At 40.6% G+C, this 22,083-nt stretch overlaps 1 protein-coding gene across 1 annotated transcript; it reads right to left on the bottom strand.

Annotated features, from left to right (window-relative positions):
* Positions 1–15,809: 15,809 nt before the first annotated feature.
* Positions 15,810–17,357, bottom strand: LOC139673627 (inositol 1,4,5-trisphosphate receptor-interacting protein-like 1). Its single transcript, XM_071559406.1, has one exon. The coding sequence runs from the start codon at positions 17,355–17,357 to the stop codon at positions 15,810–15,812; it is 1,548 nt and encodes a 515-aa protein (XP_071415507.1).
* Positions 17,358–22,083: the final 4,726 nt, after the last annotated feature.

Below are 22,083 nucleotides of genomic sequence, written 5' to 3'. Positions count from 1 at the left end.
TTAGTGGCAGGGGAGAGAATTTACATAATAATCCCAAACTACAACATATGTTCAGAGGAAACTTTCTCAAAATTTCTGTGCTTGCTGCCTGAGAGCAGAAATGTATGTAGTGAAAGCTTTCATGATAACCATATCCTGACTGACTAAACAGACTCCAAAATCTTCTATATTTTTGAATGCACCTTTCAACCAGCTTTCAACTATGATCCTTTGGAAGCATGGCCACTTCCACAAATAGACTAGGATGTATCTTCTGGATGATTACCAGCAGTTTGTTGTCTGAGAGAATTCTAAAGCAGTGTGAACATTATTCAGACAGAAAACTAAATAATTGCTGCAAACTGTTATGTTTGGTTTTGCCTACACCTATTGTTACACACCAGATCAGTTATTACTGAGTCAGAACCACCCTGTGCGTCTCTGTCAGGGTGTGTAGGCAAAGGGCTGGGCTGGCCCTGCAGGCACCTGAAAAGTGTGCTGAGAGCACACGGGATGACCACATGGGCACTAGAGCCGCATGGCTGAGCTGGCAGTCAAGGAAGGCCTGTCTGGTAACCTGTCCACACACCACACCAACACCACACACCACATACCACACACCACACATCACACATCACACATCACACATCACACATCACACATCACACATCACACATCACACATCACACACCACCCCCCCCATGCTCCCCCCGAAGCCTTTAATTGGGTGCAGCATCCCTCATTTTGGCTAAGGGAACAGGGAGTGGCCAGTGGGTCAGAGGTCGTGCCTGGAGGGAGTGGCCACAGTGACCAGAGCCGAGGTGGCATAAGGTCTCTCTTGTTGGCCCTGGTTTGCTCTCTTTGAAGCTGTCTGCATGTGACTTTTAAAGTGGTAACTATGTTCATTCTCCTCTTTACTTTTTTTTTTTTCACTTAATCTTTCTTATTCTTCTCTTCCTCTTTTGGGTAATTCAAACACTTATTTTCTGTAACTTATGGGTACCTAACTTAAGTTGTGTGGAGTTTGTGTTTGCTGGGTGTAACAAAAGTTCCTAACCATAGTAATGCTTGTTAGTCTGGATAATCTGTTGTAATGCTTTTGTAAAGTTGTATGTTATCTTTGTAAAACCCTTTTTGCCAAAATGCTTGTTTTCTCACCAAGTTAAAAGAAATCTCATGGAGAAAAATGTGTAGTTATTCTCTGACATGAACTCAAAGTACCAGAGAACCAATGGCTTCAGAAAGGTTTGTGTGAGCAAGATCTCTTGGAGCCTAAAATTAAAGTGCAACACCCAGTAAAAGTTGAGACTTTGGGACCAGGGTGAAACACCTGTGGGCCATGAAGCTGGAAAATTGAAATGGAGTCAGAAACTTTTATTAGTGTAAGGTCTAGAGAAGCCTTGAGTCTTGTGGTTTCTAGCCTGGGCTCATCCATTCTCACTTTAGTCCTTTAGCTGAAAAAAACACTGAACTAATTATATCGGCTGGTTATTAGCTCCCTATAGCAGAGTGAAGCACTTAGCAGGTAAATCTGCTTCCCCCAAACATAACTCACTTGTAAAATGCTGATCTTTCTCCATTGACTAGAGAGAAAGTCTACAGCACCTGGGCTGTAATGTGGATCTCTTTCTTCTGCCACACAGGCTAACGGAAAACTGAGTATACAAGCTATCTTTTAAAAGAATAATTTGTTTAAAGTCAGTGTAATCTTTCAAAGGATTTAGATTCGGTGAATGCCCTAAATAATCACCTCAGGAAAGTATAATTTATTTTCTTTTACACCTGACCAGGAAAAACCAAAATGTTGTTTCTTCATATTTATAAGCGGAGGAAGCCTTTGAAATTTTTCTCTTGTGTACATATCTGCCAGATTCTTCCCTGGCTTCTAAATCTATTGGACAATTTCAGCTATAAGACTGTGAACCAAAACTCAAGTTTGGAAGGTACCAGTCAAATTTCAGCTGTATTATTCACAGCTATGAATCCATACAGAAGCAAGTTAGCAAACACTAAAATTTTGCTTCCTGTATAACAAATCACTAAATTTCTAAACATGCTTATAGAGTGCAGTCACCCTGCAGGTCCAGCATAATGGGTAGGAAGTATCTTAATACTTTTCATGATCCCAGGCTTGTTTCCCAAGGTATTTAGTCCTTAAGACATGTAATCTCAAGATGCATACACAAACTGTCTTCTTTACACAGGTTATCTTCTCATTCTTCTTCTTATCATCCTCTGAATTTACAGAAAACCCTATAACTGAACATAACAAGTGTTCCTAAAGTACAGAGAAATACATATGTAACCTAAACATCAACTCCAGTGAGAATATTGTGGGGATCTATTGTCTGAACAGGCTAGATATCTATACAGATCAATAGATGTGCCTTTTAGCTTTTTTTTTTTTTTTAATTAAATGCATGAAATTAAAATTTTGTGTTGCATACAATTTTCAATAGCAAATGAGTTCTGAAATAGTCTAAAAGTACTTTTGGCTACCTGGAATCATTTTGCATTCCTGTCAGACTTGTTCAAGTAACATGATTACAGTGCATGAGCAGGCCTATCTGAAAAATAGGAGCCTGAAAATATCCCTTACTTATGCAGATTATTGTCTAATAGATATTTGCACTAATCACACGTCTTTTGACGTGTGACCATAGATTAAAGAGGTCAAATGAATATGTCTATGACATTCTTATTGATTGGTTTTTAATTGCAGTGTCCACGTAATTTTTTTGTAAATATTAGTGATTTTTAGTGACCCTACATAATTCTTTTATCCTAGATATATTTGAGTTTCTTATGAAAAAAAAGGTTATTTGCATTTTACTGATTTTACTGTTTTTCATTTTGACTTAGAAAATGTAACTGATACATTAGTACACAAAAATAATCTAACAATATATGTAAACCTTGCTTACTTAGAGTGTGTTTTAAAGGACAGTGCTGCTCTCATTTACTTCAGCTTTAATTTTTTCTATGTCCACATACGTCAGTAGCCAAATAGCAGAGAACTTATTGTTCAGTTTTATAGATTTTCAGAAGGAAGTAGAATTTGAATACTTTGTAAAATTTCTCTGATATCCAATGATGCTTAGAATCTAGGGAAATATGGTAAAGTACCTAAAGAATTGTTATGATCCTGAAGGAACAATTAAAGAAAGACTAACAGAAATCAACATGTTTGGTTTTATTACAACACAGCTAGTGGAAAAGATGGTGCTTAGTTGCTAAAATTTTTGGTCTCAAAATGTTTAGTAGAAGAAAGGTGTAGTAAACATTCAAGGTAGAAATTGGGTCATCATTTTTTTTGAGTAAACTTAAGAGTGGGAAAATATACAAGAAATAACAGGGGAAATTTTATAAACCTGGATCTTGTGTAGGTATTGAATGCTTTATAGAGGGAAGTGCTGAATAGGCATTGAGCCACTAAGGACTAAAACCTGACTGAGAAAGAATAAGAAAATAACAACATAGTCAGCATAGTGGCCATAGTGTTGCCATAGTGTTGCAGTGTTGAATTTTGTTTATCTGAGTTTACAAATGCGTGAAAACTGAACAAATTTTGGTAAACTTTCAGAAGAATCTTGTAATTTTCTTTTAAAAGTACTACTGAGATAAATACTTTTTACCAATGTGTTGTGTTTGGTTTATATATGTGGTGCTTTGCCTTATTAGTATCATAAATAATGCACTCTTGGTTTTGGTTGCCAAATAGGTGCAAGGTAGTCTATGTTCTAAAACCTTTGGAAACAACTGCAGTTCTTGCTAGAAAATATGTGGGCTTTATTGAGACTTTGGATAAATCTCCTGCATCCCAGAGCAAACCCTGTTCCTCAGTGTTACTCAGGATTTACTGCTAGCCACATAGAACAATAACTGCAAGAGTCCAGCTCCTGGAAACTCTAGAAAGGACCTCAGTGCAATCTTGTGGGTGGGAGAGTGGTGTCTTTCCAGCCAAATATAGTGAAAGCATGGGGTGATTATTTTAGATAACATGTCAGAATAAATAAAAGAGATTTCTGGAAACATGCAGTCCATTACTTTGCATGTTTTCATTATACCATTTAAAAATCTTTAATCACCTTTTCACTAAAAATCTCAAATAGATCTGGAAATCCTGTCCATCATCTTGAAAGTCTCTGCTAGGAAACAGTCTCCAAATAGGTCACATGAGAATAAGTCAGAAGAAAATGTTTGGGACTAATTGATAATTTCCACCCATTTTAGCTTTCCTGTTTCTTGTCTCCGGTTCAATCTCCCACTTTTCCCATCCAAGTGTCTCTATCTCTCTCATTCTAATTCAGGCATTATATAATATGTACTTCAAAGCCAATCTGAGAGAACCATTATCACTCTTCCTTTAATGATATCTTTAAAAACCTTGCCAGTCTCTTTTTATCTTAGTGCTGGGAGAAAAAAAGAAAGGGGGAGGGGGGAAAGCAGATCTACTTATCTTCATAGCCATTTTTATGCATCCTTAGGATTAAGATAGTCTGTTGAAAATGGAGACGTGTTATAGACTTATTTGACAAACTATTTTGACATTTTCTGCTTGCTGACTTTTTAAAGTGACTCAAGTTCAACGCATTTTTACATTCTTGCTTTTTATGTGTGGTAGTTAGTTAAAGGCTTACAGAATTTCTGGATTTAATTTCTCTGTACTTTCTAGCATCATAAGTTCACAAATTTATAAGGGCATGTTATAGTCATGGTAAATATAGTTCTCTTTCTTTTGTAAGCAGTGAGCTTGAATGTTATCGATAATTGAGAGGTCTGAAGAGGAGGCACAGAGATATTAACATCAAAATCATCCAATAGCTATTAGTGTCTAGTTTGGGGACCAAGTATTAAGTCCTGATAGTTATTGTGGAAAAGAAGGGGAAGGGGAAAGGAAGTTCCCTTCTAACTAATTTCATCCCAAAGATATAAGGACCTGTGAGGGGAAATGAAGCTAATCCTACTTATCATACCTATTGTATCCAGGAATACTCAAAGCTTAACTGTTTTCTAGGTGGCTTAATTGTTAAAAATGCTGACATTTATCAAGTATGTAAATGGCTATCTAATTAACTTGCTACAGCTATCTTGTTAAATACCAATTAAATTTATTAACATTTATCACAATTTTAATGTATCAATAAGAATTTAACTGTACCTTTATTGTCATTTTAATTTCAAATTAATTACATGGCTAGATGATTTATCTTTTGCATAATTATTCAGCCTTATTCTATGTTCTCTTAATCCAACTGTTACAGTATGGATTCTCTACAAGATGTTATCTTTCTCTGTACAATTCTATATTAAGCCATTTGCTATTAAGACACAAAAATCAAATGAAGAAGAGGAGGTGGGGATTTTTCTACCTAAGCTCAAGGGCACTGGTATGGAAATAGTAATTTCCCAAAGATTGAACATAATTCTGTAATGCTGATTCTTTCATGTAAACAGTCTGAAAAAGTGCTGAAGGAATATTTATAAAGGACAGCTTCAAATCACTGGTGGAGATTCTTTTATAGTAAAACATTAATTCAATTACTGTATAACCATACAATAATTCACGTATTTTTTTTCGTACTCCTCAGAACTAAGACCACTGAAATTAGAAGTATCACTTGTACAGAAAGAGCAAAAAACAACCACTTTCTGATAATATTAACACATCTTTTGTAAAACTCATGCCTGGATGCTTCATTCTCAGCAAAATCTTTATCCTGCTTTAAGGCACTTTATAAGTATATAACCACCATGGGAAAGAGCAGTATGTAAAAAGAAGCTACACATGTTGGGTTGTTAATAACTGCAAAGAACTTACAAACATAAACTTTATGTAGCATAGTTCTTGGGCTTGAGTAGAAATATTCACAAGGTTTGACTTAAGCAGATGCTTAATGCTTCGCTGCATCAGATGAGAAAATGAATTCACCAGAGGAAATATTCTGACAGAAGTGAAACACAGTACAACCAGTGTTGTAGTTTGGAATTATTATGTAAATTCTCTCTCCTGCCACTAACTGCCCATGCCAGCAGCTAACAAAAAGAAGTAGTTAACTGCTGATCGCTTAGGTGGGGGCAGGTTGTCTCTTTTGGTTTTGTGGACATTTTTTCCATTTTTAGCTCGGCGGAACGCAGGAGCGGTGTGTGTGCTGCCGAGGAGGGAAGCTGTTCTTTTTCCTCCTGCTCCTGCTGCTGGCTACTGCTGGGGCTTCTTGCTGAGCCGCTACTTTTTCTCCTCGCCACAGTTGTTCTCCTGGTTCCTGCATCTGGGGGCCCGGCCTCTGCTCCAGTCTCACCACCACCTGCACCGTCACGGCCTGCCTACCCCGGCTGGGGCAGCGACCCAGGAGAGAGAAGTTTGCAGCTGCTTTCCAGGACACGTGGCGGTTCCCCACGTTCAGCTTCCTTTCTTCATTTGGGACAAGAGACACAGAGCTCATCTGGGAACTCACCCTGCTGCCAGCCAGGCTGTGACACTGATACTGCCATAAGTATAACTCTTCTCCCGAAGGAAACTTGTTGTTGTGGGGATTGTTGTTGTGGGGGTTGTTGTTGTGGGGGTTGTTTTTGTGGGGGTTGGTGTTTTGCTTTTTTTCTTTGTGGTGTTGGGGAAGCGGTTTGCTCTGGTCTGTTTATAGTTATACCTATACCTACATATATATATATATATATATATATATATATATATATATCAGTTAGGGACAGTTATCCTTCTTGTATTAAACTTCCTTTTCTTAAATTTGAAAAAGAGTGGCGTGATTATTGTGGAGAAGGCCCCCTTCCCCGCTTGTGGGTGAACATTTTGGTTTTTCCCCTCAAACCAAGACAACCAGGACTTGGGAGAACAAAGTAATCTTTAAGCTCTGCAAGTAATGTATGCCTTTAAAAAATTGGAACAAAGTATTGAAATTTGAAGAAGTTGAAAACACCTGTGCTAACATAGATGTCTAAAACCCCCATGTTTGAGACTAAGGTTGTCGCTCTAGGCTCCCTTTATAACACTGGAGAAAGAAATAGGGAATCTTAGATAATGATCCATTACCTTCTGAATTAGTTATCTAAAGGTTTTGTTTCTCTAGACTACCTGAGACTTAGATGAATCCTGCCCATTGATATTTAAAAATAATTTATTTTGATTTTTTGGCAATTTGCTTTATTCAGGAATCCTTCTAATTGTAGGATAAGCATGTTTATAGGCTTAGGATTCAACATGTGTCTTTCAATATCTAAAGTGGAAGGAATTTATTCTTAAATATTTAATATGTGAAACATAGAGCAAAAATAATTTAATATTAGATTTTTTCCTAAAAGGAAATATTTTTCTTACATTAAACATTAACTATAAAAATGAAACAATAATTTGCATTAACCTCAAATTAATCCATCTCAATTTTACCAAAACCTTTCCTGCAGTCTCTACTCACAATACTTATCAGTTCACTCTGTCTATATCTATATATACCTATATATCTATATATTTATCTTTTTTTAATTGCTTTCCCAGGTTTACTGGCAGGGATTGAGTAGTTGTATTGAGACTGCATGGATCATTTCACCTGTAAAGGAATTACAGCCAGCCAGCCCTGGAGCAAGACATTGCCAGCCCTAGAGCAGGGTTGCAGTCCTCATGGGTTTGTGGCTGTTCAGAGTCATCATTTGAGCTGTGAAGAATCTGAGAAGGAGCTTTGCCTACTGGAGATGGTGTTTCCTAGTGGTGCCCCCTTCAAGCAGACCCTCACTCTATGCCATATCTGCAGGGATGAAATGCACCAAAGCTATGGGATGAAGCAGTTCTACAATAACTAATCATGCTACTTTATGAGGACCTGAAATTCAGCTTTCCCTGTAAACAAGATAAGAAAAATAATTCTACACTTGTGCCTTCAGTTCCCTGGAGTTCAGAGTATATTAATGGCTACAGGGTTGAGAATAAATAAACTGGATGGAAAAATCATTATGTGAGATCCATTTTCTGAAGATCAATTTGGTTTCTAAGCATTTCAGTAACTTATTCTTAATTTTCCACACAGAGAATCCTGAAAATAGTAGAAATTTGGGACATCATTGCCTTTTCTCTTCATATTGTGATGTGAATGTGGTTGCTGACCTTATTGAATTTGACATTAGAATTTGATTCATCTTTTTAAAAGCATTCTTATATATTGAATTTTGGCCTTTGAGGAATAGCAAACAATCAAAAATTAATTAGGAAAAATTGAAAAAAAAAACATTTGCAAGAGCTATGAACTAAGAATTATGAGTCTTACAGAAGTTTGTGAGAAATCCAATTCTTTTTCTATATGTGAAGTGTGTGTACTCTCTAGGGTGCTAGTACTTTGTGTGTTCTAGGGGTGCTCTGCATGCTGCCTGACTGTGCCATTTTTCTGTGTGATCATGCATATCAGTAAAACCATTTTTCATTTTCTGGATGAACATTTGAATGGGTAAATGTTAGATATATTCAGGTAGAACGGGAATTGCCTAATCTAAAGGCACTGCTGGCATCACATGACAAAGAGCCTACTGCCTCACTAGGCACTCATAGTCTGGGGCCATAACTCTAGTCCTGGTGAAAATTTTCATTAGTTTTATATGCGATTGGGTCATTTAACTGTGCACATATTACCTTTTTATTTTCAATTTCTGTGTGATATAAGTGTCAAGGCATGGAGATACCTGTCTGTCCCCTTGTCATGTTTGTTGATCCTTGTTATTTACATGCATATCTACATATGAATCTTTAAAACATATTCTAAACTCAGGTTGAAAATGAAGCCACAGGAGTAAGGAAATTGTAAAGTGGTTCCATGACTTGGAGTAACAGAGAAAGCAGTTGAATGGATACTGGGCACATGTGAAACACAGTCTCCTTGCTGTTACAATGGAGGTTGACTGAGGTGAATTATGGTGTTTTACATCACAAGGCACAGTCTCTGAAGAAGAAGATTTTGGTTGTTTCATAGGAAAGAAGTTTCCGAGAGACTAAAGAGGAAGTAAAAAGAATGAAAAGCAAAGCATCATTGAGTATTTCCAAAGTAGGAAAACAGAAGCATACATACAAATACTCAAAGTATCTTCCAAACTCTTGAACATATACACGCACACACGTGTCGAGTCATTCTCATTAAATGAAGCAACTTCCTGCTCTATCCTGGGCTGAATCAAAAGCAGTTGACAATATAACTTCCCCAGCTATGTTTTGTTATGCTTCACCAGTTGATATTCATCAAATGAATGAAAAAGGAGCATTTATAAAATAAACAAGCTCTAAAAAATCGTACAAATTAAGGAAACAAAAACTTATACAGTGACAAAGCATGAAAGAAAAGTCAACAGATTTGTGCAGACCTGTGGCAAAAGTGTGTGAATTTTATTTATATTACTTATTGTCATACTTTGCAGTTGCCAAAGGTATATTGCTTATATCTATATGAAATATATAACCACGTTTTCAACAGTGAAGAGCAAATTCTGGATAAACCTGTTCCAGAGAAAAGATAATTTACAAAGAGGTAATGACTACTGAGAACCTGAGACTGAGTGACCAGACTACATGGTATGTCGTTGGCATCAGGAGTAGAGTACTTTTGAGAAACAGAGCAGAAAATACCTTAAGGAGTATCAAATATATACCATGAAACCTCAGATTGCTGGTGGACCATCTTCCCTGTGCAAAGGGGTGTCTTGTGCCAGTGTAATCTCAGTATCTAACTATTGAGCTGAGCTTTTCCTTTTTCTTCTTTGCTTTGACTATAGCCATATGCATACAATATTATTTGTCTGTGACACTTTCATTAAACTGTCCTTGCTATATCCTTGTACTAACATCCAATCTAATTCCACAGTATTACAGCATCTTTGATGGATTAGTCACAGGCTTACCTTATAGGAAACAATATTTTAATACAATAGTGAGTTGCACATAAACAAGGAATTACTCCTTATTCTGGGAGGATAAGGAATTCCACATAAATAAGCAAAAGAAAACTGACAGCAACACAAGGACCAGGGTGATTTAGATACAAGTACATTGAGTGCCTGGGCTCGGTTCTTATCCATCTCTATGCAGATCAATGCAGTTACACTTGTACATTTTTTTTTCTTGGCTAAAATGAATCAAATCTCTTGTTTTCAGTTTTAGTCTTGATATAAAGTGGTTTGTTTGTTTGTGTTCTTTTTACAAAGGAGCTTCCAAAATATGGCTAAGCTACAATAGACTGTTGATGAGAAGGTAGTGAGGTAATGAGACTTGTTAGTGGGGTCCTGAACACTGACTGTGTTAAAGGGTGTGCATACAATACTAATTCAAACCATAACTATATCCTCAGATTTTTTAGGAAGAGTCTTTTTAATAGCTGTTAATAAATTTTGTGCTGGGATTTGTACAGGCTTTCCTAGTAACTATATCCACACCTGCAATTTAGACAGATGAGGACAATCAACACAAACAACAACAGAGGCAGAAGGTAATCAGTGTAATAGCACTGAATACCTGAAAACAAGGTCTTTTGGCTTCAAGCTATTGAGCAGATTGCATTGTGTACCTGAGGTACAATTGATATTTTCAAGCTAAAACAATGTAAGTACATTATCTCCTCAGGAACATATGATTTTTAATGGCCATAGTCATGTGACTGGAGGAAAGGGATTTTTACTACCAGAAGGGCTCATACAATCCCTAATAAAGTGAAAGAAAATGTTTAAAATGTTTTAAAAACCAAACAGAAAACTCCGTCTGTGAACATAAGAATGAAATTTTTAATAGTAGGATGGGGAAAGAAGGTGAAATTGGAGTTGGAATAGACCCTGGATGCTGCAGAGCAGTAGAAGGCATAATTGAATAGATTTTAAAAGCAGTGTTTTGCTTTCATGTGAAGTTCTGAACTGCTGGCAAAGAATATGAGCTTTAGTGACTATACCATAAAAGCCTTGAAATGTTTCAAATTGTTGAACCTATCCATTTCAAACCAGAGATGCTGCTTCTTTCTTCAGACCTTGGCTTCCTCAGTTCTCTGTTTTTTTTTTCTTTTTTTTTTTTTGTGTCTGTCTGGAGAAGTGAGGAAGTTAGTGTTGGGGGATGAAGGTAGATATCTGTTTTACTAAAATGAAAGTAGTGAGGCCAATTTAGAACTAAATTAGGAAAGGAATGTCAGGGACAATGAAAATGGCTTCTTCAAGTACAATCAATAACAGTAGGAATACTAGGGAAAATGTCAGTGCTGCTGAATGAAGTGGGGGCCCTCATGATGGATACAAAGAAGGCAGAGTCACTGAATCCCTTCCTTGCTTTAGTCTTTACTATTAAGTCTAGCCCTCATGAATCCTAGACCTTGAATGCAAAAGAGAAAGTATGGAGAAAGAAAGGCTTTCCCTTGGTTAGGAAAGATTGGGTTAAAGATGATTTAAACAAACTTGACACCACAAATCCATGGGCCCCAGTAGGATGGACCCACAAGTGCTGAAGAAGCCAGCAGATTTACTGCTAAACCACTCCACATTGTTGTTGCAAAGCCATGGATAACAGGAAAAGTTCCTGAGGACTTAAAGAAAGCTAACATCAGTCCTAAAAAAGTGCATGAAGGAGGACCCAGGAAATTACAGGCCTGTGAGTCTAAGCCTCCATCCCTCGAAGGTGAAGGAACAGCTTATCCTGCATGTCATTTCTAAACATGTGCAGCAACACAGAGCTATCAAATGTAGTCAGCATGGATTCACTAAGGTGAAATAATACTTGACCAATAAGATAACCTTCTATGATTGAATGACTGGCTGAGTAGATGAGCGCAGAGCAGTGGATGTTGTCTACCTGAATTTCAGCAAAGGTTTTGGAAGTGTCTACCATGATATAAGAAAACTCAGGAAGTTTGGACTGAATGAGTGGTCAGTGAGGTGGAACGACATCTGGCTGAATGACAGGCTTGAGAGTTTTGTGGTTAGTAGCACAGAATCTACTTGGAGGCCTGTCACTAGTGGTGTTCCCTGGGGTCAGTACTGGGTCCTTTTTCAGTTTATTTATCAAGGACCTGGATGAAGAGACAGAGTGTACCCTCAGCAAGTCTGCTGATGATGCAAAACTGGGAGAAGTGGCTACTATACAAGTACTTTGTGCTGAGTGCATTCAGCAAGACCCGGACAGCCTGGAGAGTTGAACAAAGAGGAACCTAATGTAGTTCAACGACAGCAAATGCAGTCCTGCACCTGAGAAAGAAAAACCCCATAAGCCAGCAGCTCTACTGGGGCAGCGTTACCTGCTGGGGACATTTATAGCTGCCCCCATTGTGACATGACCTCTGTGATGTCACCGACACTGCAGGCATCACAGCCAGGCCAGCCCCACCCTTTGTCCCCACCCTGGCTCAGCAACTCTGAGTGGCCCTGGTGTAAAGGTTAAGGCTGCCCCTGAGTTAATCTTCTTCAAAGAACTTCCATTGGTCTTTCTTCTGGATTTATTATCATCTGCCCTCCAGCAGCAATCACAGGGAATATCCATGTTGGAAGGGACCCTGCAGGATCATGGTGTACAAGCCCTGACTCCACACTGGTTGGGCTTCAGTTAAAACTCTGAGTCACTGAGGCTGGAAAAGACCCTTAAGATCTTTAGTCCAGCTGCAAACCTAACACTGCCAACTCCACCAGTAAACCGTATCCCTAAGTGTCACATCTACACACCTTTTAAATCCCTCCAAGGATGGTGGCTCTGCCATTTCCCTGAGCAGTCTGTTCCCAAGCTTGATAACCTTTTTGGTGAAGGAATTTTCCCAAAGATCCAGTCTAAATCCATTGTGGTGCAACTTGAGGCCATGTCCTCTGGTCTTATGGCTTGTTTCCTGAAAGGAAAAACCAGCCCCTTTGTTGCTTCAACCTCCTTTCAGCTGGTTGTAGAGAACAATTAGATCCTCATGAGCCTCTTTTTCTCTCTGCTAAACACACCCAGCTCCTTCAAACACTTCTTCTCAGACTTGTTCTCCTGTTGCCAAAAATCCTCCAGAACTGTTGGGATAAAAGAACGCCCTATCACTGCATGTTTAGTCTTAGAAAGCAAGGCCTTACTTTATTCACAGCACTGAGGGGTGTGTGTGGTCCATAGAATGCCGGCCTGTGCACAGACAGGACCGCAGTGGTTTCAGGAATCAGTTTTGGTGCCCTGACAAAGTCTGGAGACCTGAGTGTGCTTCAGCTTTGTCTCTGAGAGCTGACAATCGCAGCTCCAGAGGGACTGGCTCAGTGGTGACACAAACATGTCCCTGGCAGCACATATGTGTGCTTTGCTTCGTCCTTGTGCTGAGTGGTCAGGCCTTTGCTGCCACTGCTGTCATGGCCTGTTCCTGCATTCCACACTCCACAGGGGCTTGTTTTGCTCTAACCTGGGCCTTGCAGTGGCTTAATGGAGTAGCCCCTGGTCTTTGCAGTGACCTAGCTTGTGGTCTGACTGATGGCTCTACATGTTTTCTCACATTGTTGCATCAAGCCATTCTGTGACTCGATGATCAGAGGGGCAGGGTGTAGGCAGGATTCATTTCTGATTAGAATCAATTCATCACTCTGAGTTTGATTGAGTTCAGTGCAAATGTTCACGTGCACAGATTCACAACTGGTGTGATTTCCCAAGCCTAGAGGTTTGGTTGAGTTCAATAAAAACATGCACGATTCAGATTCTGAAATATCACACTTTATTGAATACACAGGAAGGCAGTTTCTGGATTAGCAGTTGTCGGGATACACTAAGATGCAACCCCCGAGGACCTGAAGTCTCTCAACCCCCCATGTTCGTTCCCCCTCTCCACGTGTTTTTCCCTGAGATTTTTCCTAATGGTCCATGATGCGCAAATACTGTGATGGTTCCCCTGTGTCTGGGGCAGCCCCATGCCCTACCCCTGCCCTGCTGCAGCAGAGCCCACCAGTCCTGGGGCAGCAGCTGTTCCCAGAGCCCCTGAAGGACCGGCAGTGTGCAACCCCCTGAGGACTTGTGTTCCCTCCTGCCCCTTGTACAGTTTCTGTATCCCCAGTGTTTCCTTCCCCCCACCAACCCCCAAGGATGTGCCCCTTGTGGTTCGTCCCAATCTCTAAGCCTCTACTGGCAGTTAAATGCCTCCCTGACATCCGATCCCATCAGATCTTGGAAGGCTAAGCAGGGTAATTACGGAAGGCTAAGTACGGATTAGTACTTGGATGGGAGACCTCCTGGGAAATTCTGGGTGCTGTAGGTTCTAGTCCTGAGGACTTCAGTGTCACTGTCCAAGCTCACTCGGCCATGGCAGATGAACCTCAGGACTTAAACGGTGGGGCCAGTTATGCGCACGCTGTGCCTCACCTAAAAATCCACTGTGCAGGCTGGAAGGGCCCACCCACGTGGGGACAGCCCTTCCCAAATCTTCATCACGAAGCCGAGCCACACACACACCCGCACCCACACCCACACCCACACCCACACACAGGTCCTCTGGGCTGCCCGTCTCTGCCCCTCGAGCCTATCATGACTTGAGTTCTTGAACCCTGCCCTCAGATCCCCTTATTGGATGTTAATGGTTGCTGACTGATGTTTCAGCCAATCCTTCCCACGTTTCCACCCCTTCCAAGCCCTCCAAATCCTTAAAAGCTATTGTTCAAGGGAAATAAAGGCTTTTTGGGTTACCATCCACCCCGTGTGTGTGTGGTTCCTGGGAAGCCGTTCCCAGCGTTTGGTTACCGTTAGGCAGGCATAAATACAGTAACCAGAGAGCAATAGTATGTGTCAAAACAGATACTGAAAAATCTATTGTTGCTATACTTATATAAAAGTAATTATTATATAAAGTTTGTAATTATATATCATATATATATAAATATATATATATATATAATATATAAATAATATATAATAAATATTTACAGATTTAAAAATTCAGATCAGTTCCAAAACAGTCTGGGGCTTGACAGTCTTGGTGCAATGCTGACCTAATGGTGTCCCTTCAAGGGACAAGGGATGTGACTGTGTGAAATTAATCAGTGCTTTATTTATATATAAAACAATAGTATTTTAAGTAAATTATATATATACTATAATAAATGTAGCTATATGTCCTATTAACTATAAATATCTAAATTAAATAAAAATTATATATTTCTATATAAAATATGTAAGGTCAGGTGCAGCACAGTGTGCTCAATGCTGATCTAAAGGTATCCCTTCAAGGGACAAGGGGAGAAAATGTGAGAGATTTATTTGTGCTATATTTATATATAAAATAATAATATATTAAATAAATTTATATGTATTGTACTAATATATGACATATATATCCTAAGTATATATCTTAAATAAAATCTATATAAATATATAATTAAAAGGTCAAGTCAGGTCTCACACAATTGGTATGAAGCTGACCTAAGAATGTCCCTTAAGGGGACAAGGAGAATACAGTCCACTGACTGATCCCAAGCAAGCAGAGCTATTTCCTCCTCTCTGCCTTTTTTTCTTTCTCTCTCCCACATCTCAGCTGCCTTTCTATTATAAGTTTTTGTCCTTCCCAATGGGAAGGAACAGTCGCATGTTATAGGTGCCAGAAAGAATTCCTGGGCCCATTTACAAAGGCCACAATGGCCGTGACAGTGTGAGGGGAAAGGAAGATGACCATTGTCTTTGAAGCCACACTGGTCATCACTGGATGCTGTGCTAGGGAGACTCTTGAGAGGCGAATGCTGCTGCCAATGGCAGAGTGCTGCTGCATAGAGTTTCCCCTTCCCTCTCTGTGGCCCACATTCTCCTCTCTTTTTCCCTGCAGTATGAGGTGGTTGTCTGTCACCAACTGTGAGCCCCACAAGCACAGCTCTCAGTATGAAGACCTCATTCAACGGCCATGGTGCAGCATCCTTTGAAGCCGCTCTTCCAGTTCATGGCACTCATTCATTGCCTTGCTGTGGGCAGCCAGATCCTGTACCAGGTGATGGAAGAGGTTGAGTGGCTCAGCGTATTGGACATCTGGGGGCAATCTGATCACCTGAGGAACACTTTGGTTGCCTAGAATGAAGTGGTCAAGACGTTTCTCCGCCAGGGAGGAGCGCAGGTACTCTATACTCTCCCCCAGTCGCAGCAGGAAATGCCTCCTGCGCCAACCTGACACAGGCACAGTGTTCAGGAGGTGCATTACAATGGTCTTCAGGGTATAAGTGGAAAAGTCAATGCCCAGCAGAGCATGGGCCAAGAGCTGCAGGCATTTAAGGTGCCAGCTGTCATCTGGAGCCCGACTTGTGATGTGCCTGAAGAACTTCATCTCTGCCACAGCATAGGTCTCAGGCCACATTGTGCTTGGGGTGAAGAGGGTCTCTGTATGTTGGCTGCTCACAAAGATGTCTGAGTTGCCTTCTCGCACTCCAAACAGCACCTCAACTGTGAGGGTCTCTCTGTGTCTGCTCAGCTTGAATTTGCAGGAACGGCTAGAGGGCAGCAGCATTAAATACCAGTCGTGCGACTGAGGCAAAGCCCCCCAGGATGCTGCCACCAATTGGCGGAACCAGCGGGCAGTTTTCTCCGCATCTAGGTAGGATCTGGTGCAGAGAGTGTTTAGGAAGCTGGGCTCCTCATTCCCCCTCTGCTGTTCCTCAGAGGGATGGATGAAGCACTGCACGTTCTCATTCTGCCGCTCACTTGTGCATGTGCACACCAGCTCCACTCGGATGTGAAAGTTCCTCCCAGGTATGTGCCCTGAAGTGTCTAGCTCCAGGTGGAAGGTGTGCCCTTGGGGGGGAATCAGGGGTACGAGTACACAGTACACAATGTCCTCCTCACGGGGACTCCAACCTTCAAAGGCACTGCCCACTCCGATGGCTCGTTGTGTCAACGGGTAGAAAGTGTTTGACAAGAGGCGTTGAATGATAAGGATGAAGTTGTCCATCAGGATAGTTGTCCTCTCGCAACCTTTCTTCAGATCCTGAACAGGCCACTGTATGTGCTCCTCCAAAAGCCACCTCAGGTGGTTGTCAACAACATTGTTGTCTTCTTCTGCATCGTTAGCATGACCATTGCCTTGTTCATTCACCACTTCCTCTTCATTTCCATCATCGTTGACTTGTCCTTCTTCATCCTCGCCATTGTTGCCTGCCCCATGGTTCCTTCTGCTGCGGCTAAACCAGGGCCCCAAGACCAGCACCAAGACTCCAACAAGAGCCCAGAAGTGCCAGTGCTGCAGGGCAGCCCACAGCAGGGCTCCCCAGGCCCTGGCACTGCTCTCTGGTGGGCCCTGCTCCAGCTCCTGCAGCAGCCGAGTCATCTCCCGGTTCAGACGCTTTGCTCGCAGCTCCATGCGCAGATGTGTGTCCTCATCCAGCCCATCACCCACCATCTGTGGGTACTGGATGAGGCTTTGCAAGAGCAAGAAAAGGAATACTGTAGCAGCCATGGCTTGTAAAAAGAGAGAATGGAGGATTTGAGTTGGACTAGCATAGAGAGAGGGAGGGATGGGGAGAGGAAAGAAGGGAGGGAAAGACGTGGAGGTGGGGTGAGTGCAGGTGGGAGCTACAGGGATGTGAGGGCAAAAGTGAGAGGGCCCCAGGAAGCTGGCAAACAGCAATGCCTCTGCCAGTGCCCCAGCAGCAGCACTGTTGCATGCCCAAGGCATTCTGATGAGGGAATGCCCTTAGATGCAGAGGGAGAACCCAGCCCTGGGGGCAGCACCTCTTCCCTGGCACTCATCCAGCACAGCCTCACCCCAGTGTGTGCACTCACCACTTGTCCAGGCTCTACTGAGGCAGTGTTACCTGCTGGGGACATTTATAGCTGCCCCCATTGTGACATGACCTCTGTGATGTCACCGACACTGCAGGCATCACAGCCAGGCCAGCCCCACCCTTTGTCCCCACCCTGGCTTAGGAACTCCGAGTGGCCCTGGTGTAAAGGTTAAGGCTGCCCCAGAGTTAATCTTCTTCAAAGAACTTCCATTGGTCTTTCTTTTGGATTTATTATCATCTGCCCTCCAGCAGCAATCACAGGGAATATCCATGTTGGAAGGGACCCTGCAGGATCATGGAGTACAAGCCCTGACTTCACATCTGGGTAGGATCTGGTGCAGAGAGCCTTTAGAAAGCTGGACTCTTCATATCCCCTCTGCTGCTCCTTGGAGGGATGGATGAAGTACTTCATGTTCTCAGTCTGCTGCTCACTTTTGCATGTGCACACCATTTTCACTTGGACGCAGAAGTTTGTCCCAGGTATGTGCCCTGAAGTGTCCAGCTCCAGGTGGAAGTTGTGCCCTTGGGGGGGAATCAGGGCAATGAAGCTGTCCATGAGCAAGCAGTGTGCCATTTATGGCCAATGATGTCCTACAGTGCATTTGGAAGAATATTGGCAGCAGGTCAAGGGGCGTGATGCTGCCTCTCTAGTCAGTCTTACTAAAATGCTGTGTCCATTTCTGGGGTCCTAAATACAAGAGAGACATGGAGCTCCTGGAGCAGGTCCAAGGAAGGGCAGCAAAGATGATTAGTGGATTGGAACACCTCTGTGATGAAGAAAGACTGAGGGATAGGCCTGTTAAACCTCAAGATCCCCTCAAATGAGAGGGTTTCTTCTCTCTGTATGTAGGTATTTCAAGTGAGGCTGTCAAGAGAATGAGGCTATGGCCTTTTCAGTGGTGCCAAGCACGGACAGGACATGGTGCTACAGACACAAACGGAAATATAGGAAGTTCCATCTTCTTTACTTAGAAGGTACAGATCACTGGAACAGACTGCCTAGAAAGGTTGTGGAGTCTACTTCTCTGAAGATATTCAGAAGCCACCTCAAAGCAGTCCTGTGCAGCCTACTCTGCTCTAGGTGAGCCTGCTTTAGCAGGGAGGTTGGACTAGATGACCTCTAGAGGCCTCTCATAACCCCCAACCACCATTCTTTGATTCTCTAGTTATAAACAAGACCATCTGTTCATTCTTCGCATCATTCTTGTATAAAAAGAGGTGTTTTGAGTGCAATGGAATGAAAAAGAATTAATTTGATTAAAAAAACTACAAAAAACTTGTTTTATTTTTATTAGGAAACAGATAAGCTCCTCTCTGAGTTGCAATGAGTCTCTTAAAAATCTGTCAGCTGAGTTGACAAGAAGGTGAGTTTTAACATGACAGCAGTAACAAGTTAAGCGTATACTGTCAAAAACACTTTGCATTATGAGAATATTAGTTTTCTTAAGAAATTTCAGCTTTTAGAACTTTTTTGAGCTTGTTCTTTATTTCATTAACAAAATATAAAGTCTTGACAAGAGGTGACAGTTTACTATATAGACGCTCAAAATTTTCATTAATTTTGCTCTCTTAGTCTTGGAGACATTTTCTAAGCACATGCAAAGCAAAAAATAGTAATAAAAAAGGTGTCTCTGAGCCTACACTTAGACTGAAGTTCAGCCACCTTCTTCTGTAAAAGATTTCTGGATACTCAGTCCTGTTGTTCCACAAAATGTAGGGTAATTCTAAAATGAGCCTAATCAGTCTCCTCTGATGAAGTTGCTACTCCTTGTGTAGGGATTAATTACACATGCATTTTCCTGGATAACAAAGTTGGAATGATTCAATTATCCAATGGGTTGTCCTTGTAGCAAGGAGAGGCAACTGTTGTGGTCTGGTGTATTCACCACAAAATAAAAAAGATATAGCATTGATGATCATTTTTTGTTTGTTTGCTGTTCCTGGGGTAAGAGAAGGAGGAAATTCTGTAGGTAACAAAGTATTGTCTTGATTTAAGTTCCTAATGCTGGGAGAAATTAATAACAGAAAATCTAAGGCCCAAGCTGGTATTAAGCTTAAAGCAAAATCTTCAACAGTGATGTGAGGATTACATAGGAAATGCAAAAGATTAAAAAATACCTCATCAGTAGCATTCAAAATAATATATTTCAGAAAAGACTCACAAGGAAATTCTGTCGAAAACACTGAAACATTCCTGAAGAGACTGACTCAATTAGCTGTAATAGCATCAGGTGACAGACTTTGGTAAGCAAAGTGTTGCACAGTGAGAAAATTCTATTAGCAAACATCAATTTACACCTCTGAATTGATGTGAATATTTGTTAATGTTTTCTGTCTGCTTTGTAGCCATTAACTGATTAATGAAATCCTAATAAGAACCAAATACACAGTAGGTGGTGAGCAGGTATGATCACCTCTTTTTTGCAGGTGATGTGGAAACCAAGAAGAGGCTTACTGATGACTTACCTGAGACCTGGCCTTTCAGCAGGTGGAAACGGTCCTATAGGAGGCTGTGTGCTGTGACACTGACATCTGGAATTCCGTATTAGATGTGTTAAGTGGCAACATGCTTGCTTGTCCTGCTCTAAGATGGTGGTCATCCTTTGCTTTGCCTTCATGATTCATACACATATGAGGCCTCCTTAAGGCAGTCAAAAAGACCTTGACATTGTTTAATGTTTCAGAAAGAGAGGGTACTCTCACTCTAGGATTTTTTATAACTATAATTCAGTTTGGTAGCAGCTGTCCACAAACACTGTAAGTTGTCTTGGGCCTGTGCTACCAAAACAAGCTGTCCTACAGACTCTTTATTAGCTTCTCACATCTCTCCAAAGGTACAGTTTCTTTCAGTAGCAGAGTATGTTTAAAAAGTCATTGCTACATGCAAGTCAGGATGATATTTCTCAGATAAAACAGTGAGAATGATTCCCATCATAACAGCAAGTAGATGACACTACATGTGAAAACCTGCTTAAAATACCAATGGAACAGTACATTATCATACAGAAAGTTAAACTGAGAAACATCTGCAGTTTTCCATGTGCATCACCTCCCAGCTAAGGTTACCCAATTGCGTTTTTCTTCTTCCTCTAAAACTTGGGAAAATGTTTCTGTGGAGCAGTCTTGCAAATCTGACAGCCTCTCTTGCTGAAATTTCCTTAAGCCTTTTGATATTTCTTATATCTAGATCCACACTTAGAGGGTCATGGGCTTTAGCCTGACCAATTACTCTGCTTGAGTTACCTGAAATAAAGAGGAGTAAGGAGATGAGTTAGAGGTGCCTTCACTGTTGTTTCAAACATTACAAGTTGTTTCCCAAGTGCTTTGTATAAAGTAAGAATTAAGAAGTTGACATTAATACAGATTTATGCCTAGCAAACAACTCTCTTCAGTATCACGGGGTTTGCTCTCATGTGCAATAAAATCAGCCAAAGATAGATGATCAAATAAAAAAGGTTTCAAATAAACAAATGTACAATCATTTTTCCAAAGGAAGCTGCCCTGGGATTGGTTGCTATCCATCATAAATAATATATCCACAGTGGGTTTTTTCCCATAATTATGGTTGCTTCTATAACACTGTTCTCTCTCTCTTTGCTGAGTGTCTGTTTGGGAACTTTATCTCAGATCCCCATAAATTTTGAACAGATATTTTTGTCAACCCAACCAGAGCTTCCATAGCCATTATTGCCACCATCATAAATGAAATCCTATAAATAGCCATGAAAGAATCCTCAAGGTTTGTTAAATATAATGATTTATATCTTCAATAATTAAAGGAATATTTTCAAACAGAATTTATTAAGTTGTAAAATTTCATAGTGTATTGGTGAAATCTTTAGCAATGAATTTAGTTTCTAATATTGAAGCTCAAAACTTAGCAACTAGATTAGAGGCTCTTCTGATCCATTTGATGTGCTTCCTGTCTTTGGGCATGACATTTTAGTACTTTGTATACAGCAGAAACTGGAAGAGGTTTGTGAGGCTATTTGTTGATTACCTATCAAATGGCATTTTTCAGCGATATGGGAGTTATTATCTTGGTATCCAAAGTTTTTGAAAAAGTTTAAGAGGAATCCTATTGAAACTGTAATTTCTTTATGTGCTTTTATCAGTTAAAAAGTAAGATGTTATATTTTCAAGTACAGGTGGCAGGTGGATAAAAAGAGAGAATTTCTGTCTTGAATAACACTGATGTCTTTGAACTGAGGAATGATTCAGTTGCCCTAAGCTCAGAATCAAAAATATTTTGAAATGGATTTAGTCAAGGCTTTCCCTCCTGGAAACAAAACACCAACTAAACCACAGTTTTGTGTAAAGGACAAGAATCCATGCATTATTAGACCAGTATTATACCAAATACAAGACTATCTATAAACCTTACAATATCCAACTTGC

Source organism: Pithys albifrons, chromosome 6 (assembly GCF_047495875.1).
Source record: "Pithys albifrons albifrons isolate INPA30051 chromosome 6, PitAlb_v1, whole genome shotgun sequence".
Lineage (NCBI taxonomy): Eukaryota > Metazoa > Chordata > Aves > Passeriformes > Thamnophilidae > Pithys > Pithys albifrons.
The sequence above is the reverse complement of the archived record's forward strand: the minus strand, read 5'-3'. Positions and strand labels throughout refer to the sequence as shown.